At 38.8% G+C, this 17,162-nt stretch overlaps 1 protein-coding gene across 1 annotated transcript in view; it reads left to right on the top strand.

The window, feature by feature from the left end:
* Positions 1–17,162, top strand: part of CUNH11orf80 (chromosome unknown C11orf80 homolog) — a 74,376-nt gene that overhangs the window by 23,448 nt on the left and 33,766 nt on the right. Inside the window, exons 3-7 of the mRNA XM_021716454.1 lie at positions 3,377–3,486; positions 10,975–11,058; positions 13,288–13,343; positions 14,021–14,092; positions 16,190–16,385. Coding sequence (XP_021572129.1) covers positions 3,377–3,486; positions 10,975–11,058; positions 13,288–13,343; positions 14,021–14,092; positions 16,190–16,385 — 518 coding nt within the window. The remainder of the gene's footprint in view (positions 1–3,376; positions 3,487–10,974; positions 11,059–13,287; positions 13,344–14,020; positions 14,093–16,189; positions 16,386–17,162) is intronic.

Raw genomic sequence — 17,162 nt, 5'->3', positions numbered from 1 at the left:
TCTTTTTTTTTTTTTTGAGTTGGAGTCGCACTCTGTCGCCCAGACTGGAGTGCAGTGGCTGCTCCCGGCCACCGCAGCCTCGACCTGCTGGGCTCCAGCGATCCTTCCGCCTCAGCCTTCCAAGTAACCGGAATTACAGGCATGCACTACCACGCCCAGCTTATTTTTTGATTTATTGTAGAGATGAGGTCTCGCTGCCCAGGCGGGTCTCGAACCCGCGGGCTCAGGCAATCCACTCACCTCAGCCTCCCAAAGGCGCAGGATTACAGGCTGAGCCACCAAGCCCGGCTTAATTCTTTTTTTTTTTTTTAATCAGAGTCTCACTCTGTCGGCCAGGTTGGAATGCAGTGGCACGCTCATGGGCACCACAGCCTCGACCTGCTGAGCTCAGGCGATCCTTCCACCTCAGCCTTTCAGAGTTTTAATTTCAAACACTTATCTTTAATTTCAAATATTTCTAATAGGGTTTTCTCCATTATTTCCTATTTAATTTATGACATTGTATTCTTATTTTATGCCTTCTTTTTCTTTTTGAAGGTATAAAATATACATGCTTATTTCTAGTTCTTTCTAAGATTGTTCTATTAACTCTTTTCCTCAGGTGTAAGTGCTGTTGGTTGATATGTGTCATAGTTTTCATGGTGTTGATCTTCATTGTTTGGCAATTTTTACCTAAGAGCTAATTGTCCATGATCTATTTAACCAGAATACATCTTGTATTGACAGCTCAGCGGTCCAGTAAGAGGCTCTCTGGGTTCTGAGCCCCAGCTTTGTATGGTGTATATCTTGGATTAAACATTGCATGAATGATAAAATGCAAAGCTTCTGCATTTTCATACATTACATAGTTCTGAGACCTGTCACCACTTATATGAAATGGCTCTAATGGTCTTATCACATATCAGTGAAGCTGCTACCAGAATTCCTTGCCTGTAACCAATATTCAGGTAGACAGGTGGTACATCTCTAGTCTTTGTTCTTGTTTTGGTCCCTTGCTTAGACCTCCTATGTGTGGTCCATGTGGCTCTTGTCCTTGAACCTGTGAGTGTTATAATATTAGTTTCATAGTTTTTTTCCCCCCAAGTCTAGGCCCAAATAGCATACATCTTTATAGTCTTTGTTTACCATTGTGGATTCTCTCTCTCGCTTTCTTTTTTGTTATTGTTGTTTTTTTCTTTTTATTTTTTTTTGAGTTGGAGTCTCATTTTGTCGCCCAGACTGGAGTGCAGTGGCACACTCCCAGCCACCGCAGCCTGGGCTTGCTGGGATACGGCGATCCTTCTGCCTCAGCCTTCCAAGTAGCCAGAACTACAGGCGCGCGCTACCACACTCAGCTAATTTTGATTTGTTGTTTGGTGGTTCAGCCTGTAATCCCGCACCTTTGGGAGGCTGAGGAAAGTGGATTGTCTGAGCCCGCGGTTCGAGACCCGCCTGGGCAACTTGGCGAGACCTCATCTCTACAATAAATCAAAATAAGCCGGACGTGGTAGCGTGCGCCTGTAGTTCCAGCTACTTGGACGGCTGAGGCGGAAGGATCGCCGGAGCCCAGCAGGTCGAGGCTGCGGTGGCCGGGAGTGGCCACTGTACTCCAGTCTGGGTGACAGAGTGAGACTCCAACTCAAAAAAAAAAAAAAAGAAAGAAAGAAATACAAGGCTTTTATTGAATTCTATTGTTTTACCTTTTTACATTTAACTCTAGTTAGTCTGTCTGGATTTGTGTGTGTATGTGTATGGAGTGAGATAATTAAAATTGACTTTCCCCTCAAATAGCTATCTAATTTATTTTAAATTATTATTAAGATTTCTGAAGAATTCAAAGCTATTTACAAACTTTTTCTCATGTATCCATATTTACCCCACTTCTGTGTTATCTTACTAATTCAAAGAAAAATAGGATTCGGGTACAATTTTTTTTCTTATTTCAAGGAAGGTAATTGAATAACAGAAAAAGGGGGTTGGTTGCCTTAGGTCAGAAAGTTGATCAGTGATAAAACGGAAGATTGACGCAAGGCATCCTGGTTCAGTGCCAAGTTCATTAAACTTCAGTATAGCATAACTTTGCTGCCATATTATCCAGGGCTTTGTGACTGAATTAGATTTGAAAAACAAACTAATGGCAAGAAAAATATTACCCCTTAAGACTGATAGCTAGATCTTGATCTTGGGACTATCCATGCGAGACGGCAAAAGCATTATTAGGTATGTAGTATGAATGCCTTAGTAGAAATTTATGTTGTTATTTTAGGATATATTTTATCATTATCAGGTTTTTAAAGTTGAATTCTCTTTTTTTTTTTTTTTTTTGAGTTGGAGTCTCACTCTGTCGCCCAGACTGGAGTGCAGTGGCCACTCCGGCTACCGCAGCCTCAATCTGCTGGGCTCCAGCGATCCTTCCGCCTCAGCCTTCCAAGTAGCCGGAATTACAGGCATGCGCTACCACGCCCGGCTGATTTTTTGATTTATTGTAGAGATGAGGTCTCGCTGCCCAGGCGGGTCTTGAACCCGCAGGCTCAGGCAATCCACTGACCTCAGCCTCCCAAAGGCGCGGGGTTACAGGCTGAGCCACTGAGCCCAGCTAAAGTTGAATTCTTATATGATACCAACATTGTGAACCTCATTTACAAAGCAAATCTTACAGACACTAAGATGCCTATCTCTATTCTTATTAAGTCCTCCATTATTATACTAATATAGAGAGGAAATAAGGAATGGCATTTTATAAAATGGAAGGTTTTATTTGTTTATGAGTGCCAAGATATAGAGAAGAAGGATGGTACGTACTTTGATGTTCTCTTTGTTGTGTATGATCCAGGACTCACTGATACTTTGTAGAAAGATAGTTCTGAGTCAACACATATAAATCACTTAGTGGTTAATTCACAAATTAAAATGACAAGAGTTTATTTCCTTTATTAAAGATTACTTCATTAGAGAACATACTATATTAGGTACATGCCTGAAAAAATCATTCTTGAACTTTCAGCTTTCAGCTCTAAATTAGTTTATTTACTGGATTTGTGTTCTTTAAATAATGAATCAATTTATTTAAAAATACAAGAATATCAGTTTGAACTATCAGTTCTGACAATTTCAGGTACTGGACATGACCTTGTGGAAATTAACTGAAAAAAAAAATTGATTTAGCAAATGTGAAAAATGGAAAAGATGAGATTAAATGTTTCAACCCCATAAGGTATTTTAAGTGTTTAAGCAATTTGCTGATGCATAGCAATTCCCAGTCATATTTTAAATTTTGCAGATAATCTTTTCATCAGAAAAAAGCTTTCTTGGCTCATCAGTTTAATAAACAAATCCAGAAATTCTGGTACTTATCCAAGCTGCTGGTTCTACTTTGTTGCCATTTCTTTTCACACAGAAATACAGTCTATATTGCCTGGACTCTCTGCAAAGCTGACTTGGACTTCAGAGGAAGGCAGCTATTCTCAGGACGTATCAGGGATAACAACCTTCCAGATGATTTTTGAGGCAGGTTTTAAATTTATTCTTATTTTTCTATAAATCTAATGACAGGAAAGAAAAGCCTAAGTCCATCACAGTTCAGAGTTGAAATAAAGAAGACTTTGGTTCCCAAATTTACCTGAGCAGACATTAGATCACCCAAGGGCCTCCAAAATACTGACGTCTGTGTCTTACTCTAAGAGGCTGTGATTTAATTGGTCTGGTCTATCACCACAGACTAGATGGCATACACAGCAGAGATTTATTTTCTCACAGTTCAGGAGGCTGGAAGTCCAAGATCAAGGTCAGAGTTGGTTTTTGGTGAGCTTTCTCTTTCTGACTTGCAGACTACCACCTTGTTGCTATGTCCTTACATGACTTTTTCTATGTATATGCTTGGGAAGAGAGAGATCTCTGATGTCTCCTTTTATTTTTATTGAAAAAAAACTTTTAAGAGAGAAGATCTTGCTATGTGGCCCAGGCTGCAGTACAGTGGCTATTCACAGGTACAGTTACAGCTTACTGTAGCCTCAAACTCCTGAACTCAAGCAGTCCTCCTGTCTCAGCCTCCCAAGTAGCTGGGACTACAGGGACACACTACTTGCACCTGGCTCCAGTGTGTGTCTTTTTATAAGGACAACAGTCCTATCAGATTAGGGCCCCACTCTTATGACCTTACTTAACCCTCATTACCCCCTTAAAACCCTACCCCCAAATACAGTCACATTGAAGGTTAGGACTTTAACATATTAATTTTGAGGAACACAATTCTGTACGTAACAGGTGTGACCTAGGCTTAGAAATATTTTTAAAATCCCAGGTGACTCCTTATGCGGATAAGTTTCAGAACCACTGAAATAGGTCTTTATTTGATTCTGGATCTCCTAACAAATAAAATAAAGATCAACTCCTAGTGCTGGTCTTATTTGGGTACATTTTTATTAGGTTGGTTTAGAGGTCTTTTGATTGATGTATTTGTAGTCCAGATTTATAAGAGTGACGGTTCACTCTCCATTCCTATTCACTCAGGCTGGAGTGCAGTGGCACACTCACGGCCACCCCAGCATTGACCTGCTGCACTCAGGTGATCCTTCTGCCTCAGCCTTCCAAGTAGCTGGAACTACAGGCATGAGCTACCATGCCCAACTAATTTTTTGATTTATCATAGAGATGAGGTCTCGCCAGGTTGCCCAGGCTATTCTTGAACCCATGGACTCAGGCAATCCCCTCACCTCGGCCTCCCAAAGTGCTGGGATTACAGGCTTGAGTCAGTGTCTTACTCTGTAGCCCAGGGTGGGGTGCAGTGGCATGATCACAATGATCACTGCTCATGGCAGCAACCTGGGCTTAGGTGATCCTTCCACCTCAGCATCCTAAGTAGTTGGGACTACATGTGTGCACCACCACGCCCAGTTAATTTTTTTTATTTTTTGTAAAGACGAGGTTTTGCTATATTGCCCAGGCTGGTCTCGAATTCCTGGGCTCAAGCAATCTGCCCACCTTAGCCTCCCAAAGTGCTGGGATTACAGGTGTGAACCACTACACCTGATTTCCATTCCCTTTTAGTAATTCTCTGATCCCTTATCTGTCCTTTCTTGGAGTTGGTGGAGACATAACAAATTAGAGTGCTTTAAACATTATCCCGGAAGCACTTGGGAAGCCTTTCTCCATGTTTGAATAATTATTTGTTCATTCTGAAAGGAATGGGTTCAGTATTGGGACAACAGATATCCCTGACTGTGCCTTATCTTCTTTAGGAGAATCAAAGGGTAAATGATCAGGAGCAATTAAGGGTTAGTCAGCTTTGAAACTATTAATGTTAGGTAGCAATAAAAGGGTGATTCCAGTGAACCAAGGAGAGTAACTCAAGGAAATGAGATTTTGTGTTTTAGTCAGTTTGAACAAGCAATAATTCATATACCTAACATTTATTATATATTATTTAAGCATCCTGACAACTCTATAAAGTAGATAGGACAAGGATTATTACCCCTTTTTACAGATAAGAAAACAGATTCACAGAAATTGACTGACTTTCCCAGTGTCATACGGAATTTAAGTGGCAGAACTAAAATTTGAATCAAAGTCAGACTCCTGTAGATCAATGCTATTTCTTTATTCATTCATTCAGAAACTTGTGTTTAAGTCAGTCTCACTGAGTTAGGTACTGTAGGTACAGAGTCTCAAAAATTGTTGCTTGATTCCAAAAAACTTGGAATATAAAGGAAATCAATAAGTTAAACAATAATTACAACACAGTGAGATATAGATCATGATAGAGGTAAGCACTGAATGCAAGCTGTAGTTGCGTGGAAGAACAGCACCTAACCCAACAGGAAGAGGTCAAAGTTTAGAGGTCTTGATGAGACTGAAAAAGGATTTTACTGGGTGTGGGGGAATCGGATACTTGAAAGAATAAGCAGTTGTTATCAAGGTGATAAAAGTTTCTCTTTTTCTTAATGCAAAAGAAATTTCCCTCACAAAAATCAAAATATGACCAAAGCTAACATTTAGAACACATGTAATTTGGCCTATCAAGGCAGCCGCTATTTTTCTTTTTTTTTTTTAGTTGGAATTTCACTCTGTCACTCAGGCTGAAGTGCAGTGGCACACTTACGGCCACCCCAGCGTCGACCTGCTGCGCTCAGGCAATCCTTCTGCCTCAGCCTTCCAAGTGGCTGGAACTATAGGTGTGAGCTACCACGCCCAACTAATTTTTTGATTTATCGTGGAGATGAGGTCTCGTCAAGTTGCCCAGGCTATTCTCGAACCTGTGGACTCAGGCAATCCCCTCACCTCGGCCTCCCAAAGTGCTGGGATTACAGGCTTGAGCCACTGCACCCGCTATTAACACCTTGGAGTATATCTTTTCACAACAAAGTAGGACATTTCAATTTAAGGTTTCTAGAATGGAACAGTTCTGGGCTATGGCCATGAAAATAGGTGGCTGGGAATGAGTGGAGGCCAAGGTCATTGTTTGAAGAGGCCAAGGAACTGTGAGACTAAGTTGTTGCTTAGGTCGGCTATCTACTTGGATGTGGTCATCAGCCAAGATGATGGCAGCACTTGGAGTACAGAAAAAAACTGTGAGCCTATTGACCAGGAGTCAGTTGGTGATAGAGGTGAGAAATAAAAGAGAAAAATAGCCACACGGCATTAGCCTCAAGGCAACATGGATTTCCTCAAAGTATTTCTTCCATTACATTTCATTGTTTCTAGTACTGTGCATCTATTTAAGATATTTAATGAAGATAGTGAGAAAAGAAAAAGGGGAGATTGCAAAAGATTTCATTATATATGCCTCAGTTGAGAAAAATATAGTTGAGTGACAAGGTTCATTGCAGAGACCATTTAATGGAGACATACATGAAAAAACTATATAATAAATGATCCATTGACTTGGGTATGTGAGGAAATTAATCCCAGGGAAGACTGAGGAAAGCCCCATCTAGAAGAGATGTTGAATTTTGTTTTTGTTTTTGAGTCAGAGTCTCACTCTGTCACCCAAGCTGGAGTGCAGTGGCACACACACGACCACTGCAGCCTCGACCTGCTGGGCTCAGGTGATCCTTCCGCCTCAGCCTTCCAAGTAGCTGGAACTACATGCATGCACTACCACGCCTGGCTTGTTTTTTGACTTATTGTCAAGACGAGGTCTCACCAAGTTGCCCAGGCTGGTCTCGAATCCCTGAGCTCAGGCAATCCTGTCACCTCGGCTTCCCAAAGTGCTGGGATTACAGGCTTGAGCCACTGTGCCTGGCTGATGTTGAGTTTTGTATATAAACAGAGTAAATCCTGTATCTTGGGGTTCATTATGCTGGGTAACATGTCCCTTCAAAAGCAATCTTTTTTAAAGACCTTCTGGCAGCTTTATACAGTTTTATATTTCTTTTTGTAGTACTAAATGATAAAATGGATAGAGGTATACATATATTCATACAAACACATACATATGCACAAACATATATGTATGCACCTCTGTATGTCTATCTAAGGTAGGATGGGGAGAGAGACTGAGACTTTCTTCTGGAAAGTGATATAGGGTTCATGACTATATAAGTTCATGTTTGAAAACATACTTCTGTAGTCTATCATATAATCAGACTTATATTTAAAGGTGAAGGCTAAAACCATTTGATACTATAGTGATTTCTGCTGTCCAGGGCTGGCAGCATCTATGTTTTTCATAACATCACGCTAAGTTCACTGCTTCTTTAGGTTTATCAGGCTGGGCACTGTGTCTCTAACAGCCAAACGTGCAACTTAAAGGGCTCTGTAGTATCTCTCCCTTCCCCCTTCCTCTCCCTCTCTCCCCTACTTTAGTATTTTATGAGTGATAGATGCATATATTCAGTAATCATATGTAAGTCTGTCAGGCTCCATAAAAAAATGCTAGATTGTATATTATCCCATTCAGATAGCTATATGCACAGAAAATTAATATTCTTGGAGAGGCAGACTGTGTAGTAGAATGTGGACTTTGTATTGTTAGATCTAGGTTTGAAACTCAGTGCTAGCCAGGCTCAGTGGCTCAGCCTGTAATCCTGCGCCTTGGGAGGCTGAGGTGAGTGGATTGCCTGAGCCCGCGGGTTCAAGACCCGCTTGGGCAACTTGGTGAGACCTCATCTCTACAATAAATCAAAAAATTAGCCAGGCGTGGTAGTGCATGCCTGTAATTCCAGCTACTTGGAAGGCTGAGGCGGAAGGATTGTTGAGGCTGCGTTGGCCAGGAGCAGGCACTGCACTCCAGTCTGGGCGACAGAGTGAGACTCCAACTCAAAAAAAAAAATAGAAACTCAGTGCTGCCACTTAACTAATTGTGTATAACCTTGGACAAATTAATTAGATTATTGAGTCTCATTCTTTTTTATAAAATTAGGGTATTTCCTACTTCCATCAAAACTGCCTGACATGTAGCAAGTGTTCAGTAAATGGTAGCTGTCATTATTATTAATTGTAGCCCCTCTCCAGTAGCTGCTTAAGGAACTTTCACTTATTTGATTGTCTTACTGTTAGATATAATTAGTCCTATGATACATCCTATAATCACCAAGGTTACAGAGAATTGAAACTGTTCCAAGGAGTTGTTTTGGGAGTATAGAAAATGCTTTTTTCTAAGAGACTACTGTTTTTCTACTGTTTAAACATTTTGTACTAAAAAATTTGTAATGGAGGTTATGACTATGATATGTATACACACTCCATTTACTATTTAATTACCACTATCTACATGTATGAATAATCCTAGACTTGTTTCCAGAATTTTCTAATAATCCCTTGTCCATTTTTCTAATTTTTTTCAAATTTATTTTCTAATAACCTATTGCCACAGTTTTTGACCTCTTTTTCAGTGTACTTATACAAAATATTATAATAGTTTATTCTTTGTTAGATATTTGCATGTTTCTTCTTTATTGTGTTGTGAGATTTTGAGGTCAGGATCCATTTTGTTTTTCTTTATCATATACCTAGTACATGACTCTATTCTCTGAGCCAGCAATACAAACCTACTGATTTCTGAATGTCTTTCTTCTTTCATTTTACCAAGTTTCTCCATTTTCTAGGAGACTGTTTCTAACTTTGATTTTAGGGATACTGTATTATATATAGTCAGTCAATATGGGAAAATGGTCAGTGTCAAAGAAGAAGCCAGATTGACTTGGCTAACCTTGGGCAAGCTGCTTAAGCTTTTTGAAACTAATTTTTTTCTTCATTTATAAAATATGGGTTATATGTACCTAGTAGGGTTTTGTGAAAGTTAAATGAGGTAATATAAATAAGATACTTCAGTACCATTTCTGGAATAGAGAAAGCCCTCATTAATTGTCAAATTTTATATTTGTAGAGAGGTATCACAGTATATTGGAAAGAGCATGGGCAGTTGGTATTAGAAAGGCTTAGGGTTACTAAAAGAAAAAAAAAAAGAAAGACTTGAGGTCAAATTCTGGCTGTACCACTGAACGGCTTAGTAAACTTAGGCAAGTTGCTTAATTTCTGTGAGCCTTAAAAAGAAATCTACATTAACCGGGTGTGGTAGCGTGCGCCTGTAGTTCCAGCTATTTGGAAGGCTGAGGCGGAAGGATTGCTGGAGCCCAGCAGGTCGAGGCTGCAGTGGCGAGGAGCATGCCACTGCACTCCTGTCTGCGCGATGGAGTGAGACTCCAACTCAAAAAAAAAAAGAAGAAAGAAATCTACAAAGAAGTAATAGTAATATCTACCTTATAGAATTTTTATGAGGTAGTGTATACATAGCACTTGCACAATGATTGTCACATAGTAGGCATTCAGTAGGTGGTATATATTATTGTTGTCATATATATTTGCGCATATATAAGGATCCTTAAAATAATTCCATGAGGTAGAAAGGATAGGTTTTATCCTTGTTTTCCAGAGCAGTGAACTGATTTTTTTTCATGATTGCCTATGTAATTTTTTTACAGAACCAGTACTAGACCACACATCTTCTTTTTCCTATAGATAAATATTTAGATGAATGAATTGATGTCAAAAATAGGTTTCTTTAATGTCTGCTTTTTTGACTCTACTCAGATTATTTTTTGTTGTTGTTGTCATTTTTTTTTTTGTCAGAGTCTCACTCTGTTGGCCAGGCTGGAGGGCAGTGGCATGCTCACGGCCACCTCAGCCTTGACTTGGTTGCCTCAGGCAATCCTTCCAAGTAGCTGGAACTATAGGTAGATGCCGCCATGCTCGGCTAATTTTTTTATCTATTGTAGAGACGAGGTCTCGCCAAATTGCCCAGGCTGGTCTTGAACCCCTGGGCTCAGGCAGTCCTTTCGCCTCTGCCCCCCAAAGTGCTGGGATTACAGGTGTGAGCCACTGTGCCTAGCTCTGCTCAGATTCTTAATATGATTGTTCCAAAGCACACTAGGATAGTAGAATTATACTTCTCAACTCTAGTCTGAATTACTTTTAAATTTGCCCAAAAGGTGGTTTTGACATTGCAGGTTTTACTCTGATCTTTGTTCATGTGTCAAGGTCATTGTAATAGGTACTCTAATCCAAGAAGTGATGGCTATAAACTGGGTGCAGTGGCTCAAACCTCTAATCTCAGCACTTTGGGAGGCAGAGGCGAGAGGATTGCCTGAGCCCAGGAGTTTGAGACCAACCTGGGCAACTTGATGAAACCTCGTCTCTACAATAAATCAAAAAAATTAGCTGGGCATGGTGGTGCATGCCTGTAGTTCCAGATAATTGGAAGGTTGAAATGGAAGGATCGCTTGAGCCTAGCAGGTCAAGGCTATGGTGGCCATGAGCATGCCACTGCACTCCAACCTGGGCAACAGAGTGAGATTCTGACTCAAAAAAAAAAAAAGAAAAGAAAAAAGTGATTACTATTTAGATTCCCTTTTGTGTACAGTTCTCATTCCCGAAGATGTTTCCCCTCACATGTCCAAAAAGCTTTCTGAGGCATAGTTATTTTATAGGAAGAAGTACCATAATTTAGTTCGTTTGTGCTTTTGCGTTTGTGTGAGTGTTTTTGTTGTGTTGTCACAGGCTGATGAAAATTCCAGAACTTTGATGACAGATTGTCTGGTTATAAAGCATTTTTTACTTAAAATCATCATGGTGCACCCTAAGGTAAGCTGGTTTTTTGCTTAATAATGTTTCTCTTATTTGAGTTATGTATTTTTTAGGAGACTTCTACATTGTAAGACATGGAAGGATATGATTAGTTCTCTTTCTTTCAGTGAAGATGATTGAAACTTTTAGTATTAAAGTGATTTGGTTTCTGTGTTCTAAAGGTAATCTTAATGTTGGTTAAGGATATAGCTGAGAACTCTTCAGATATAGAGAGAGCTTTATTTTGGTTTCTTAGTTTCACTTTCTTACTCCTTGATTGCATCACTTTAGATACCTCTTTTCCCTCCTCTGTGCTTCATTCTTTTGTTAAACCTAGATAAAAAACTTTGCTGTTTATCTCCTTTTTTGAAGTCACTGTAAGAACAAATAAGGAAATCTTGATAAAATATTTTTAATATTAGAGAGCTAAAACTTTTATTATCTGTAGTTATTTTATAAAGATGAACACAGTTAAGTATGTCATATGACATCTCCTTTTCTTATGCTATCTTCCTACTTTTTTCTTATTGTTTGTCAGTCACTATTGTAAGTGCTCTCTATGTACCCATTCATTTAATCTGCATAATACCCTTGTGAAGTAGGTTTTATCATCATCATCCCCAATTTGTAGCTGAGAAAACTATGGTACAGAGGTTAAATAACTTAGAGTCAGGGTTTGAACTCAGGCAATCTAGCTCTAGAATCCTTTTTGTTACACAGAAAGAAAAATGTAAGTTACAGTAAGGAATAATTAGAATAGTGATGTAAATTGGAGAGGACATACAAGTTAGATGGGATTAGGGGAAGAAAAAGCAAAGAATAAACCATGGAATTTTCCATGTATGAAAATAACAGAAATAAAAATGAATAGTTCCTTTAAAAAACAGGTGGAGGGATAGCTTGGGAGAACTGCAAAGGGACAGGATTTCCTGATAATTCGTAACTACTTGGAACTGTAGTATAGGCTCAGTGTATTTAAGATTTAGAATTTGAACATAGGCAAGTACTAAGTATGTTTTGGGAAAGTTCAAGTGAAAAAAGGTGATTAAGAATATCTTTTTCCTCTAGGTTCATCCATGTTGTTGCAAATGACAAGATTTTCTACTTTTTAAAGACTGAATAATATTTCATTGCGTGTATATACTACATTTTCTTTATCCATTCAAATAAACAGGCCCAGAAAGACAAATACCACATGATCTCACTTATATGTGGAATCTAAAAAGATCAAAATCATAGAAATAGAGAATAGAAATGGTGGTTATCAGGGGCTAGGGGAAGGAGTGAGGAAGGAAATGGGGAGCTGTTGGTTAAAAGTTACAAAGTTTCAGTTACACAGGAGGAATAAATTTTTGAGATATATTGCACAGCAGGGTGACTACAGTCAATAACAATGTATATTTCAAAATAGCTGAGAGTAAATTTCAAATGTCTCCCAACAAAAAATGATTAGTAAATTAGGTGATGGGTATGAGAGGAAACCCTAGAATACCAGGAACTTATTTATAAAAAAGTGTGTATTTATTCTTACATGCTTAAACTTCATTTACCTTCAAAGTACTCTTTGCTTGGTGCAATACACCTATCTATTGAGATACTTTTCCCACTGCTCAAAACAGTTTTTGAACTTACCAATTTTGATGCCTTTTAGTGCTTCTGCTATTTTTGTTTCACCTCTTCCTCATCGGCAAAACATTTCCCTTTGAGAACTTTTTTCATTGGGGAAACAAAAAAAAGTTGCTTGGGGCAAGATTGAGTGAATAGGGAGAGAGGGGCATAGGAGTCATGTTGGTTTTGTTCAAAAACTGCTGAACACAGCATAATGTGGGCAGTTGCATTGTCATGGTAGAAGAACCAGTCACCTGTTTGCCACAACTTGGGATGTTTCTTTCACAAATCATGATGCAACTTTCTCAAAACTTCCAGATAAAAACTTTGGTTGACTGTTTGATATGGAGGAACAAAACTGAGTATACTACAAGGACCTGCTCTCTAAAAATAATCCTGGTTTTTTTTAGGTCCCCCCCTTGTATGTTAATCTGCTTGATTTATTCACTCCACATTGTGTACATATATCAAAGCAATACATTGTGCCCCATGATATCTACAATTATACTGCTGATTAAAAGTAATATTAATTAAAACAATTGTTTTAAAAATATTATTTTCCTTTGGGATTGAGAATGGAAGTTTTTAATTGCTATCTTGGCTCATGTTAAATCTCATGCCTCATTTATTGTTTTGTAGATCAGATTTAATTTCAATGTAAAGATAAATGGAATCCTCTCCACAGAGATCTTTGGGTAAGTTCTTAAGTTCATGGTTTAAGATGATGCTATGGCTCTGCAATTTTTCTCAGCCATTATTACCCTATTTCCAATAGTTTCACAGTTTGATTTCCTGACCCACAGTTACCTTGAAACTCTTTTTCTAAGACCTCTCCACACACAATTTTTAAAGGGTGTATTAGCTTTTTTTTTTTTTTTTTTTTGAGTTGGAGTCTCACTCTGTCACCCAGACTGGAGTGCAGTGGCCGCTCCCGGCCACCACAGCCTCGACCTGCTGGGCTCCGGTGATCCTTCCGCCTCAGCCTTCCAGGTAGCTGGAACTACAGGTGCGCTACCACGCCTGACTAATTTTTGATTTATTGTAGAGATGAGGTCTCGCCAAGTTGCCCAGGCGGGTCTCGAACCCACGGGCTCAGGCAACCCATTCACCTCAGCCTCCCAAAGGCATGGGATTACAGGCTGAGCCACAGCCCAGCTTGTATTAGCTTTTAAGGAGTAAATAAACTCATTTAAACCTTTCATGTCTTTCTCTAGAGGGAGTGAAATTAAAAATTGCCATTTTTCCCTTTGTTAATTAGTTACTGAATTCCAATAATTTCTAGGGTGGTAGTAGTCATAGGCCAAGATTTGTATGAAGCAGAGATTGATTTTGGAATCTTTGAGAGATGGCTTAGCACTGCTTTGCTTTACAGGGTGGAGAATGAACCCATTTTGAACCTGTCGAATGGAATTGCTCTTGTTGTAAACTGTCAGCATTATGTGAGGTGAAGGCAAAAAACATTGTTGTCCCTCTCCATATTTTACTCTCTTCTTATGAGTATGAATGTGGGTAGAAATTGGAAATGGTCTCACTTATTATTTCTAAGTGCCAGGTGTCAGCTTCTCTGTAATAAAAGTATATGTAAAACTTATAAGTTATTTATGTTGAAAACTGTTGTTATTCCTGGTTCCTTGGAGTCTCACTCTGTCCCCCAGGCTGGAGTGCAGTGGCACACTTATGGCTACCACAGCCTCATCCTGCTGGGCTCAGGCAATCCTTCTGCCTCAGTTTCCAAGTAGCTGGAACTACAGAAGTGTGCCACCACACCCAGCTAAATTTTTTTTTATTATTTTAAAGACAAGGTCTTCCCAAGTTGCCCAAGCTGGTCTTGAACTCCTGGGCTTAGGCAATTCTCTCACCTCTGCCTCCCAAAGTGCTGAGATTACAGGCATAAACCATGGTGCTCAGCCTCCTTGAATATATTCTAATTGATTTAAGGACACGGGCCTTCTCCTCTCTATACGTTATTTTTTTCTGTAAGTGAAATGAAACAAACCTTGCTAATTCCAATCCCATTTAGTCATGAGAAGAGATGACTGAATTTAAAAGTTTGTTTGAACTCTTGGCTAGAGAAATAGTATGAATACAAAGGTACTCGTTGTATATTATTTTTTATGCATCAGCATTTTGCATAGGTTTGGAAATCATCTCTCTACCCACCTTCACTTTCCTCAGACTCCAAAAAAAGTACAAATCTATGAAGGAGGTGATAAATAATAAGGAACAGACAGAATACTCCTGCTTTGCCTTCCTATGTTATTCAGCTACCACAGAATCCAAAGTGAACATGAATTATATCAAGAAAAGACCTAACAAAAATAAATCCAACTTATTTATTTATTTATATATATTTTTTGAGACAGGGTCTCACTCTGTTGGAGTACAGTGGGGGCGATCATAGCTCACTGTAGCCTTGAACTCCTGGGCTCAAGCAATCCTCCGGTCTCAGTTTCTGAGAAGCTGGGACTATAGATGCACACCACCACACCCAGCTAATAAAAAAAAAAAAACTGCATGTGTGGAGATGGGGATCTCAGTTATGTTGCCCAGGGTGGTCTTAAACTCCTGGTCTCAAGCGATCCTCCCACTTTGGTCTCCCAAAGTACTGAGATACAGGTGCAAACCACTATGCCCAGCCCTAATTTATTCTTTAGTCAGTGGTTTCTGTCTTTGTATGCCCTGAGTCAACACCAGAAGTTACAGACTCGCAAGACTTGAAGAATCTACCCACAGTTTTTAGTTTATTTTCTTATTCTAACCCAAAATTATACCTCAGATGACAATATTTTTTATTCTTTAATATACAGGTAACAAAACCTCTACCTCATATCTTTCTTTAGTGATCCTCTAATATTATACAATATTATACAGGTAGATGGCTCAGCATCATAGTTTTACTGACAAGAGTTTAAGCCTTTGAGCCAATGTTTGTGGACATGTTTCCCTGGATGACCTGATTAATTTAGAGAGAGCAGAAAAGGTTCATTAATATTTCTTCTTTGTTTGGAAAAAAGAGCTATTGGAAAGTAAACAAGCACAAAATCTTACTGGATTATTTTTAAGAGAGGAACATGGCCTGATTTTTTTTTTCTCATTGTTGTTATTGAATAGTAACTTCAGACTCTGCAGGGAAAGATGTAGCATGTGGGAGAGCAGACTTCTAAATACCATAGGATCAATTTTAGACCATTTGTCATCTATGTACCTCTTCACACAATGCTGATCTTTGAATGATCTTAGAAACTTCTTCTTATAGCCACAGAGTAATTTTTGTGAAGGAAATAACTTTTGAGAATAAGAACTTGCCATTAATGGCAGCTAAAGCAGGGGCCATGATGCCATACCCTGTAACGCTAATTTTTCTTCTGCTCTTTCCATTGCTGTGATTTCCTGATCACAGCATAAGTTACTTATTCCAACAAAATGATATGGTGGGCTATATGATTATGCATATGCTAAAAGGTATAAAAGAATTTTGGATGCTCTTTTAAATAATTTAAGAGGGGAAAAAGTTAAATTTGTCTTGTCTGTTTTCTGATAGTAGACCAAAATTTGGTATAACTGAATCATGCTGCAACAGAATTCACCCTGTGCTAGGACATCCAGTGACACTTTTCATCCCTGATGATGTGGCTGGCATGGACTTGTTGGGAGAACTGATACTGACTCCAGCTGCTGCTCTGTGCCCCAGCCCAAAGGCCTTTTCCAACCAGTTGAACAGGATTTCTTCAGTTTCTATATCCTTTTGATGACAAATACCATTCAATTGTGAAAATAGGATTTTGTATCCCAGTTTTAGGAAAGAATTTAGAATATGGATTCTGCATTTACAAATGCAGAAAATGGTTTGTATAAAAATGTATAATCCAATATAAAAGCCAAACTTGACAATTCTGCCCAGGAACTAAAAACTATAAAATGTGACACATGCTATACATTTTTTATACAATCCAATATGACTAAAGCATGGAATGAATGGTGCAAGAGAGAGAGATAATGCTAGAAAAGTAGTTTGGAGTTGAATATAGTAGATTTTGAGTGCCAAACTAAGGAGTGTGAATTTTTGTCTCTGTATAGTGGGAAACCATTGAATGTTTTGGGGGAATCTCTAATAGTATTGTACAGGATAAATGAGATGGATAAGTTGGTAATTATTAATACTAAGTAAATATAGTAAGTGAACTAGGCTAAAAGATAGTGCCTGAATTAAGTGTCATAGGCATGGAAAGGCACTGGAAGTAATCGACGTAATGGGGTAACCTGCTCATTATTGGGGCAGGGAATGACTAAAGCTGATGTCAGATTTGTCTAGAATAGGCAGATCTGTAGAGAAAGAAAGTACATAGATGGGTGGGTTTCTTTTTGGAATGGTGAAGATGTTCTAAAATTGATGGAAGTGATGGTTATATAACTCTTTGCGTATACTAATCCATTTAATTGTACATTTTATGTTGTTTTTTTTTTTTTTTTGAGTTGGAGTCTCACTCTGTTGCTCAGACTAGAGTGCAGTGGCC

Source organism: Carlito syrichta, unplaced genomic scaffold, assembly GCF_000164805.1.
Source record: "Carlito syrichta isolate Samal-C Ts95f unplaced genomic scaffold, Tarsius_syrichta-2.0.1 Scaffold308818, whole genome shotgun sequence".
NCBI lineage: Eukaryota > Metazoa > Chordata > Mammalia > Primates > Tarsiidae > Carlito > Carlito syrichta.
Note: the sequence above shows the minus strand (reverse complement) of the source record. Positions and strands in the feature narration are given on the sequence as shown.